The 12,594-nt window shown below is 27.8% G+C and overlaps 1 protein-coding gene across 1 annotated transcript in view; it reads right to left on the bottom strand.

Annotated features, from left to right (window-relative positions):
• Nucleotides 1-12,594, bottom strand: part of LOC100210072 (cadherin-related tumor suppressor) — a 136,118-nt gene that overhangs the window by 6,201 nt on the left and 117,323 nt on the right. The window contains exons 23-26 of the mRNA XM_065801912.1: nucleotides 10,447-10,557; nucleotides 9,323-10,102; nucleotides 5,054-5,909; nucleotides 4,705-4,901 (exon numbers count right to left, since the gene is read on the bottom strand). Coding sequence (XP_065657984.1) covers nucleotides 4,705-4,901; nucleotides 5,054-5,909; nucleotides 9,323-10,102; nucleotides 10,447-10,557 — 1,944 coding nt within the window. The remainder of the gene's footprint in view (nucleotides 1-4,704; nucleotides 4,902-5,053; nucleotides 5,910-9,322; nucleotides 10,103-10,446; nucleotides 10,558-12,594) is intronic.

Here is a 12,594-nt window from a genome sequence, read left to right as displayed (position 1 = left end):
ATTATCATTTTTTGATGATAACTCATGATATTTCCACTAAATTTTCATTTTGTTCCTTCTTCATTTAGAAATAGTATTCGTTTTTTTAGCAACAAAAAATAAATTGGCATTTTTAATAAATAAAATACTGTAAATTTAATATACATGAGAAATTAATTTTCAGAAGAATTTTTATGCTTTTAATTAGGTGAATTCATATTAAATATTTACATGAAAGATATAGTTCAATTTGTAAATTTAGAGTTGTTTAAAAAATGTTACTTTGATTCGATTTGATATTTTTCAAATGGTTTAAACTATTGGCATAAACATTTGTTTAAACCAAATGGTTTAAACCTATCAACCCTGAACCTTAATACATTAAAATAAATTGAACATAAAATAAATTATATATTAGTATATATAGTATATTAGTTTAATAAAACTAAGCCTTAAGGTTCTTTAATGTTGTATGCAAATAAGATGTTTTTAAAAACTTCTATACAAAGTTGAATCTTGCACCAATAGATTATCAAATTTGTAGTTAATCCAATCATGCTATTAATGTTGTAATGATGTGCAAAAATTGAAATAATTAAAAAAATATAAATACATAATAAAAAAATAAATACTAATATTAAAAGAATTAAATCCAAAAAAAATTTGTATACATTTTGTTTTAAAGTTTCTTTGTGAGTAAAAAAAATACTAAAAACATGTGATAACAGCTATAACTAGTACTTGCATGGAATATTTATTTTATTTATTGCATGTAATATTTATTTTATTTAAATCAATTTCTTAATAGTTTATTAAACTAATAACTCTTTGAATTGATTTTGCATATTTTCCTTAAACAATTTTAAATAATAGAAAAAATGAATAACTTTACCCCAAACAAGAGACACTATGTTTGACAAAAGTCATAATGATAACTGTTTTGTAAAAAAAATTTGTAAACCATATAAAAACCATATATGAGACGCCTCACAGGAAAAGGTACCAAGTCTTAGTTTCTAGTTACAGAGATATTTGACATAATAGTCAGGTCAAAAAATTCAAAAATGAGATTATTGTTTTTTTTTATAGTTTTATCATATTACAATACAATATTAGGTGCTTTTTTTGGGAAAAAATCTTTTTGGTAGTTGCAAAAAAGAATTTTTTTTAAATGTGGTAAAGGTACCAACTCTTCATCAGAACTGTTTTGATAATGTTCTCTCCTCTATAAGTAAAGAACTCCTTGTTAATTATTTTTTTATGCTGTATTATTAACGTTTTAGCGTGCCAGTATATAATACTTTTTATTTTTGATCAATATTTGTTGAAAATCCTAAGAAGTTATTGAAAATATAACTTATTTGTATGTTATTTATTAACCCTTTAAACCGAGTATGGTGACCAAATATTTTATTAAATTTTTTGTTATGTTTTTAATTGTAGTACTAACAATTATTGATTGATAAAACAATTATTAGATTAAATAAACAAATAATTATAAATATGCTTTTCTTTGTTGAACCTTATTTAACAGGTGCTACTTAAGAAACAAATTGATTTCAAATGCTGACGTAATAAGCCTGCTCAATTCATAAATGTAACTATGTATTGCAGTTTTTTTGTATTTAAATAGAAGTGCATGGCAGTGATGTATATACACACCAAATTAATTATAGCAAACAAACAACTATTTGTTGCAAAATTTCTGCTAGTATTTCAAACTAACGATAAAAGCCGACTCACGTTAGGTGTAGAAAAAAGTTCAGATAAAATTAAACTTTTAGTTTAATTTTAATGACTCGTTTAATATTGATGGTTTTTAGTTATTATGAATCGTGAATCCAGTACTTCTAAAAATGCTGATATAGCAAAGCTTTTGAATAGTTGTGGAACTGATGGTTTAGATCCAACAGAAGTCAACGATGCCCTGCACAATTTCTTTGAATATAGAGATCGTGAAAATGATTTCGATGATGATTTTTGAATGCTTGATTTATCTGATAACCAAGCATCTAGTGACGATGAAGTGGCAATAGATGAGAATCAACCTTTAACCTCAACTTTGCACGATGAACCAATGAGTGAGAATGCACCTTTGGCTTCAACTTCACAGGATGAACTGACAATCCAAAATGACATTGTTGTTCTTAATAACACCATTAAAAAAATAATTTCTCTCCATTCACTTTACTCACAGTTATTTGAAAATGAAGATGAGGAAAAAATACAAAAATTTATAAAATCTGGTCATGGATGCAATCAAAGATTAAAAAATAAAAACTGTATGGCGCGTTTCTCACATTCAGAAATACGCGAATACAGACTACAATGTTTTGAGATTGATGGGATGTTTGAACATGAAAACAAACTGAATGACAATATTGTTGCCCAGTTAAGTGCTCTGCTTTACACGAGTGAAAGGCTAATGTATTGTAATCGTTATGAAGATCAAAATGAACTTCAATTAAAAACACTGATGGATTATTGGTTTCACGGATACAAGATATGTTTGAAAACATTCCTGTTTTTGCATGGGATTGGTCATAAACGTCTCCGCCTACTACACAAGTCATTAAGTTTGGAATTGTTCCTCGTAGACATGACAATACTGGAAGACAACCCAAAAATACTTGTACAAAAGTAGATGCCACAGCAGTTGTTCAATTTATAATGAATTATGCTGAAAACAATGCACTAGTTCTTCCCGGAAAAACTCAATGAATAAGAGATCATCGGATGATGCTTCTTCCGCCATGGGAGACAAAGAAAAGCAAACATGAAAAATATAAATCCGCATGTGAATTGTCTGGAATGCATTTGCTGCAAATTATAGCTTTCTCGAAGATTTGGAGAATGACCTTGTCTTTTATTGTTATCCAACGTCTGTGCTCGGACTTATGCAGTGTGTGTCAGAATAATACTATAAAAATGTCTGAAATGGTTAATCTAGAAGTAGAAGTCAAACGAGAGCGTATAACTGAGATGTTAAAACATCTAAAGTTGAGAAAGAGCGTTCCGTTTATCATGATTGCATCAAACTGGCGAAAAAAAATGAAATTCCACACATTTCTTTTGACTATGCACAGCAAATCTTTTACCAAACTTACCAAATAAACCTGGACCTATCTATTTTTTAACTCCGTTTAAAGTTGGGATTTTTGTTATTGCAAATGAATTGACCTGTGTTCAGCACAATTATGTGATACCTGAAGGGTGCAAACTGTATTTTGAGTATGATTCATCACTACCTTGCTGAACATAAATGTTCTATCAAAGATACCCTGTATTGCCATGCTGACAACTGCATAGGGCAAAATAAAAACAACATTGTAATGCAGTATTTCTCTTGGAGAGTAGCTGTTGGGTTAAACCAAAAAATAACTATTATGTTTTCATCATTCATTGTCAGTGACGAGAATGGTTCAATTTTTGTTCCAACATATGATTGGCAAGAACAGCTTTCACCTAATTTTAAAATGATTCCTAATATCAAGCAATGGCACTCTTTCACATTTCAATTTGATAAACCTGGAGTGATTACTTGTAAGATTGATTCGGACAGTGCAGAGGTAGAATTCCAAATATGGCAACACCAACTTATCCCAAAAATTACCACGTCACATATATTACAAACTAAACTTCTCTCACCAGAAAGACAATGGTATCTCTACAATAGTATCCGAATGGATATTATCCCAGAACGGGGGAAAGATTTAATTTGTCCAAAGCCACAAGTTGACAGGATAACGTTTGCCCAGGTTTTTTATTTTTTAACCAACCATCATTACAAGAATTAAAATACAGATATATTTGACTTAATATTTAGGCTTTGAACAATGAAAACATCACTATCTTAAATCATTTTTTATTTCTAGGTCAGAGCAGCAAATGTTTGCAAAACAGTTTAAGAAACGGTTGGCAATCTAGATTTTTCGATGGGTTTGCCTCCGGTTAAAAGAAAGCCGTCCACATGTTCTTACTGCAAACAAGTTGGACATATAAATAAAATGCTAAAAACAGTTCCAGTTTGCACAAAACGAAAAGCAGATACAAAATTTTGTATTTAATTAAGAGTTGGTACCTTTTTGATTTTTCAGTTATGTTTCTATTTTTTTATTTTTAAATAGTTACTGAAATTTATTTGATGTGAAACTTTATACCCGTAATCTAAACTGTACTATGTATTTAAAAACAGAAAATAACCACTAACTTCTTCATCAAACTGAATTTATTACGTTTTTAATTTATGCAAACTTTCAACTTTAATTTTCTTAAAAACGCTACTTCGGTCGTTGTCCCGCACAAACAACTATAACTTGGTCAAAAATAAAGATATTAAGTTAAATTTTTTTTCTTTTTGATCATTTTTCTTTCTATTATACAGTAGTGCTAATAACTCCATTTTGAAGACTTGGCTCCTTATCCTGTGAGCTGCCTCATATATATATACTTTTTTATTTCAATAAATAATGAATGTTGACCAAAGTTAATTGTGCAGAGGTTCCTTACTGAAGTTTATTGTGTAAATTATAAATTACACATATAACTGAAGCAAAGACAAACAGTTTTAAAACTCAATTGGATAAATGTTTGGTTAAAGTATAAATTTAAATTTGTATGTCCTTTATCAGTTTTTATTTATTTATTTGCACATAATTGATCTAATAAAGTAAAAATATTCTCAATTTATAAAAAATATTATAAGATTATAAAATAAGAACAAACCTGAAGATGAAATTTGAAACATTGAATTGTCTTTTATATAATAGTTTATAACAGCATTCTGTCCTAAGTCATTGTCAGAGGCTTCCATAACAAAAATTTGAGTATTAATTGGATAATCTTCAAGAATAGATGGAGATGAATTTGTAATCCACATTGGAGCATTGTCATTCTCATCTTCAATATTTAAAATTATTATCCTAAAATAATTATATATATATATATATATATATATATATATATATATATATATATATATATATATATAAATATCCACTAGTAAATGAAAACAAAATAAATATAAAAAAAAATCAAAAACTGTACCAACTAAACAAAATAAAAAAGATCTTACCGTTTTTCAGAAACAAGTTTAGGATTTCCAAGATCGTACGCAACATAAGTAAAAGTGATACTTGACTGGACCTCTCTGTCAAAAACACGTAATGTTTTTATTTCACCAGTTACATTGTCTACATAAAGATCATCACTACTTAGAACAGCCTCATATTGCAGAATGGCATTCTCTTCAATATCTTCATCAGACGCTGTGGGTGATAATAAAGATATTGATGTGCCTACTGGTTTATTTTCTTTTAAAGAAATAATTTCTAAATTTGACTTAAATTTAGGACGGTTGTCATTGACATCTAAGATTTTAACTACAATATAAGTTTCATTGTGTAATTTTGGATTCCCATTGTCAGAAACAATAACCTTAAAGGAATAACTTCCAATTTTCTCTCTATCTAAATTATCAGATACTTTAATACTTCCTGTTTCGCTCTCAATTTTAAAAGGAAGATCTGTTGTATTGGATAAAACGTAACTAAGCTTTCCAAATGGATCAAGATCATTGGCATTTACATTTACAACAAGACTGTTTCTTGTAGCATTTTCAAGTATAGAAGCAAAATATTCCGTCATCTCAAATTGAGGATAATTATCATTAAGATTAATAACAGTAACTACAACAGTAGCAAAGGTAGTGAACTTCCAATCAGAAGCAGAAATATTTAATACAAAAAATTTTATAGTTTCATAGTCTACAGCTATCATGCTATAAATATCACCCGTAGAAGGATTGATTGAAAAAATTTCATTGTTGTTAAGAATACTATAAGCTATTTGAGAATTTATTCCAATATCAATATCATTAGCATGGGCTTTAAATAATAACTTTTTTGATTGAAAATTTTCTTCTAGATCAACTAAATATATATATATATATATATATATACATATATATATATATATATATATATATATATATATATATATATATATATATATATATATATATATATATATATATATATATACACATATATTAGGGTGATTCAGATAGTAATAGAAAAAAAAAAGTTCACAAAAAGCATTCTCCTCAAGGTTGCCTGTGTTCCTTTATCACCCAGGATCATGTGTACCAAAAATTAAACTAAAAGAAGCAATTTTAGGGGTTACCATTTTTTATAAGACAAATTAACCATTGGTAAAACTTTGTGATTCTCTCAAATTTTGCAAATTTGTTTTTTATTTTTTGGATATATATATATATATATATATATATATATATATATATATATATATATATATATATATATATATATATTATAGAACAATATATTTTGAATAGAAATTAATATGGCAACCACTAGATCTTCTGCTGTGGTGTGGCTTGTTGTTAAACCTACACAAACTTTGTCGACTGCCAGACTTCCTTCAAGAGGGGATGTTCTTCGGAGGTCGCTCTTCTATCATATAGAAGAGAAATAAGTGAATAAAAGTATTCGGGCAACAATTGAAGCAGTTCTTGTTATATTGGAGAGAGAAAGAATTTCAACTCAAAGAATTGACAATGCAGAAAGAAAGTTAAAAAAACTTTATGACGAATATCTGTTGCTGAAAAAACACAGACAATCAAAATTGGACAGCTGTCAAATGAAAGAAGGACTTTACCATGCTGACCTTGAAGAACTTTTTGATATATCAACCAAAAATGCATCAGAAAATATGAAAAACAATGAAGATAAAGCATTTTTACATCAGCAGCAAGAAGATAAGTTGTAGCATGGCAGGAATTGATCAGAATTTAACAACTAGGGAAGCACGGAAACGAGTCCGAGAAACTGAAATGGAATTGAGGCGTCAAAGCAGTAAAGCGGAACTGATGGAAAAACAGAACTTATTTCTTCTTCATCAGCAGTTGACATTGTGAGTGAAAGTAGCTCAAGTTCCTTGGATGATGATGAATATCAGACTCCTTCCACTTCCAGCACACTGAGTACAAGTGGTTCAACGAAAAAAAAGATAAAAGTTCTAACAAAAAATGTTGTATTGTCTCTTGATCGTGTTAATATTTCTGATCGCCGTGCAGTCTTCGTGGTTGGAACAGTTGCTCAGGCTCTTGGTCACTCTCTAAAAGATTTATCATTGTCGTACAGCACAACCCGCAGAGAAAGGCAATCTGTTCGTGAAGCGCTGACTACAGCTGGCAAGGTTGATTTTTCTCCTGATGATCCGCTTCTTCTGCATTGGGATGGAAAGCTCTTACCTGATATCACTGGTGGTCAAAAAAAAGTGGATAGAATTGCCATCCTTGTGACTGGTGGTGGAGTGGAAAAATTGCTGGGCGTTCCAAAGATTGATCGAGGTACAGGTGAGCAACAGGCTGATGCTTGCATGAAGGCTCTTAAAGATTGGAAATTGGATGAACTTGTTCAGGGACTGGTTTTTGACACTACTTTATCCAACACTGGGTTTAACATTGGTGCCTGCACAATAATAGAGCAGAATCTTGACCGTAATCTTATATGGATAGCATGCAGACACTATGTCTTTAAAGTCATGCTTTCCACCATTTTCATGACTGCATTTGGAAGCAGTTGAGGACCTGAAGTTGGAATTTTTAACCGTTTCCAGAAGCAATAGCCAGCAATCAACATGGAGGTGTTCACTATAGGGAATGAGCAATTGTATAACTGTGATTTTTTTCTCAAACTCCGTGAAGAAATGGTAGTGTATTATGGTGAAGCAATTAAAGGTCAACAACCCAGGGATGATTACTTAGAACTCTTGAATTTGTACCTTATTTATTTCAATGATGCCAAGCTTCTTCAACAAATTCAAGAATATCCAAATCGTACAATTGCATTTAATGCAGCAAAAGCTTTTCATCGCCATCTGTGGTATTTTTCTGAACATCTATTAGGATTGGCTTTCTTTGATTCCCATGTCGACAACAACACCAAGAGAGACATGGCAAACAACCTGAAACAACAGATAAAACAAAAATCTCTCAAAAGACTTGATGCTGCCACATTCAATTGTCACAGTACATTGTCTTCCTTCATTACACAACGCACCGCAGAACTTTTCGATCTAATTTTGAAGAATGGCAAAGAAAAAGCTGAATCATTTTTAATGAAAGAATCTTCAGAGTTGGAAATGGATTCAACATATCTTGAAATGAAGCACAAGGTTCGTCAAATGAAGGTCGTCAACAATTGCGCGAAACGAGGCTTAGCACTTATAACATCCTTCAACAAAAGCGTTACGAAAAATAAAAACCAAAAGCAGTTTCTCCTTCGATTGGTTGATCTTCACGGGAAGGAATTTCCAGTTGCATCAAAGTCTACCCTGATAAAGATGACTGTTGAATGATGAAAATGATTGATCTATTATTGCCTAGTGTAATTACATAGTAGTACAGTACTATATTATTGTTTGTTTAACATTAAACATCCACAATCCACCACATAATAATAAGTAATTGATAATAAATGATTAAAAAAATAAATTTTTTTTTCACTTTTTTAACCTCATTCCAAAATGTGACAAAACATGGCAACCCCTAAATATCATCCAATTTGATTCAAATTTTGGAAAATAATTACTATTATCTTAAAGAACAAGGGCAAGCTTGAGGACAACTAAAGTTTTTGATAGTTTTGATATTTTGATATATATATATATATATATATATATATATATATATATATATATATATATATATATATATATATATATATATATATATATATATATATATACACACAAATATATATATATATATACATATACATATATATATATACATATGAATATATATATATACATATGAATATATATATACACATATGAATATAAATATACACATATGAATATATATATACACATATGAATATATATATATATATATATATATATATATATATATATATATATATATATATATATATATATATATATATGCATATATATATGAATATATTAAATAAAAATTATTTATAGATGAAATCATAAAATTAATATTTTATTATAATAATAACTATATTGTATACAAATAATAATAATAATAATAATAATAAAATTAATAATAATAATAGTAATAATTATAATAATTATAACGTTGATAATAACAATAATAATTATGATAGTAATAATAACAATAATAGTAATAAGAGTTATATAAAAAATAACTAATATTAATTGATAATAATTAGAAATATAAACAAATTTATTGAATTCAACGCAAAGCACTTCCCCTTCATTAAAACATAAAAAAACTAAAAAAAAATAAACAGATTATTCTTATACATTAAAAATATTTTTAAAAACCTACCATAATAAGGAGTGTTTAAAAATACTGGTGCATTATCATTATCATCTGTGACATCTACAATATAACTCATACTTGTTTGAAGTCTAGGTGAACCTGTATCTTCAACCTTTACCAAAACATTATATTGAGAAACAAGCTCACGATCTAAAGGTCTATTTAAAAAAATATTTCCATTGCTATCAATGCGAAAGATATCAGGTGTGATACTGAAAACTAAAACCTTATTAATACCAATATCAGAATCATCTGCTAAGATCTGAAAAAGATTTGTTCCTATAGAAACACTTTCATTTACAGCAGGTAATGTTTTTGTATGGATAACAGGTGCATTATCATTTACATCTAAAACTATAATGTTAACTAAAGTTTCACTAGATTTTGATGGAATACCACGATCAAAAGCTTTCACTTTGATTGTATAAGAATCTTTTTTCTCTCTATCAAAATTAATCAATGCATGTAACAGTCCAGTTGATTCATTAATTGAAAACAAACTTCCAAAATCTGCACTAATACTGTAAACAACTGTTCCATTTTCTTTTTTGTCAATATCAAACGCTCTTAACTGGACTAATGAGAGGCCAGCTCCCAAATTTTCCTTGACAGAAATGTTATAATAAGCATTTTCAAACTGTGGATAGTTGTCATTAATATCATCAACATTGATAGTGATAAAAACACTAGTGCGAAGAGAAGGTGTACCTTTATCCACAGCTGCAACTTCAATTCTGTAAGTCTCTGTTTCTTCACGATCCAACTTTTTCTTGGAACGTAATATACCTTCATAATATATTAATAAATTATATATATATATATATAATAATTTACATTTATATATAAATGTGTGTGTGTGTGAACTTCAACTGAGATTTTGAGCAGGTAGTGTATATGAATAAAATTTATTACAACAAAAGAATTTCTTTTGTTTATTTGTTAAAAAAGTGTCTGGAATATAGTCAACGGGAAGCAGAATATATTACACTGTTAATTATTAACCATTTTGTTAGATAATATAATGTAATTATCAATGCAACTTTTTCATGCTCTGTACTAAAGTATATCATGAATAAATATAAAATATAAACATGTGGAATATAAAATTTAAACATGGATATAAGCTTCACCTAATTTTGAGTCTACTTCAAACAAACTATTGTGTGCAGAAACAATTTTGTACTCAATTTCTGCATTTAAGTTTAAATCTTTGTCAGTTGCATTAACAGTAACAATGGCTCCTGAAAAAATACAAAAAAAATATCTAAGATATATTAAAACATTAAATATATTGGATTTTCTAAAATTGCAGAACAATTTAAAATGGTAAAATTTTCACTATAAAACTAAGTTATCACTATAAAACTAAGTTATCACTATTTGTGTAACAAACCCACAGAATTTATAAAAATATAACAAAAGATTCCAAAAGAAATCAGTGAAAACCTGTTTTTTTGAAAAGATTTTGTTGTATTTCTTGATTTTAAGTTATTTTACGTACAGTAATCCAAGTTTGTAAATTTATAATTAAAAAAGATTAAAATTACTTTCAAAATTTCAATTTTATTTCATTTTTTAGTTAAAAACATAGTAATGCTTGTTTTATTTTGTTATATTTGTTGTGTACATGTTTTTCTATTTTTTGTTATTTCTTTTTTTTTTTTATATATATAAAACTTTAAATTTGCTTCTTATTTTGATTTGATATACACTTTGATGTACATTGATTTGATATACACTGATTGATACACTGATTTGATATACACGTTGATATCCACGATTTGAAATACAAATTTCAATTTTACTAAATCATTTTTTATTTATTATTTTATTTACTATTACATAGCTTTTTTTCACTTTCTTTTAGTTTTCATCTTATTCTGTTTTCATAGAGTTTTCCTCTTATTCTGTTTTCATAGAGTTTTCCTCTTATTCTGTTTTCATAGAGTTTTCCTCTTATTCTGTTTTCATAGAGTTTTCCTCTTATTCTGTTTTCATAGAGTTTTCCTCTTATTCTGTTTTCATAGAGTTTTCCTCTTATTCTGTTTTCATAGAGTTTTCCTCTTATTCTGTTTTCATAGATAAGTTTGCAAATTTTTTTATAAAACTGTAAAAAATATTTACAGCTGCTATACAGTTAGAAATACTATAGATATATTATGCAGAGCACTATAATATAAACAATATAATATAGATATATTATGCAGAACACGGTCATAAATTTATGGTATGAAAATTGTGATTTGATCCTGATCATATGATATTTATCAGATTGATGGTTTGATGAATCAATCAACAGTCTGATATTCATCAGATTGTTGATTGATTTACCAGACTATTAATTACCATGATCATTTTAATATAATTTATGCAAATCCCTTTCTTGTTCAGTATTGAGCAAACATCAGAAAATGAAACTTTTTCCTATAGACAAAAAAATCTAAACGAATGACCAGAAACGTTTTTCTCAATGATGCAATCTCATTAATTTATTGTTAATAAGATATTTTTTTGAATGTGCTTGTTTGTTGTATTTCTTGTTTGGTTGTTATGCTTGCAATACACACACACACACACACACATACATACACACACATGTACACATGCACACACACACACACTCACATTCATACAAACACGCATACACAAATACACACTTTATTTAAATACAACATTATGAAGAGTTGAAGTAATTTTCTTTAATCTGATCAGGTCTGAATATTTCAGGTCCAAATATTTTTGTTGTATCACTACAATTGTTGTACTATCACTAGATGTTTATTGAAGGTTATCTAGACACCTCACCCACACGTAAACTTACTATGAATTAAGACAATTATTAATTCAGTTTATTTACTCTCAGTTGCTTCATACAATGGAGTAGACATTTATAAATTTTCCTACCCATTTTGAGCTTATTAAGAATAGGGATGGCAATCTCATCATAATTTGTACTTCATAATTTGTACATCATAATTTATACATCATAATTTATACATCATAATTTATACATCATAATTTATACATCATAATTTGAACATCATAATTTATACATCATAATTTATAAATATAGGCTTTGGTATAGTAGCTGTTTGGTTTTGTAGCTGTTTATTCTCTTCGCAATGTTTTCTTTTTATTCTCTCTCTTTCTATATTTTATTGAATATTCAAACTGAAAACATTATTGCTTATCTGCCAAAATATGTACAATTAAACATAAAAAATGTATATATAGTATTATATTAAAACTAATATATAATTAAAGTAAATAAAATTTTA

Source organism: Hydra vulgaris, chromosome 07, assembly GCF_038396675.1.
Source record: "Hydra vulgaris chromosome 07, alternate assembly HydraT2T_AEP".
In the NCBI taxonomy this organism is placed as follows: domain Eukaryota; kingdom Metazoa; phylum Cnidaria; class Hydrozoa; order Anthoathecata; family Hydridae; genus Hydra; species Hydra vulgaris.
The sequence above is the reverse complement of the archived record's forward strand: the minus strand, read 5'-3'. Positions and strand labels throughout refer to the sequence as shown.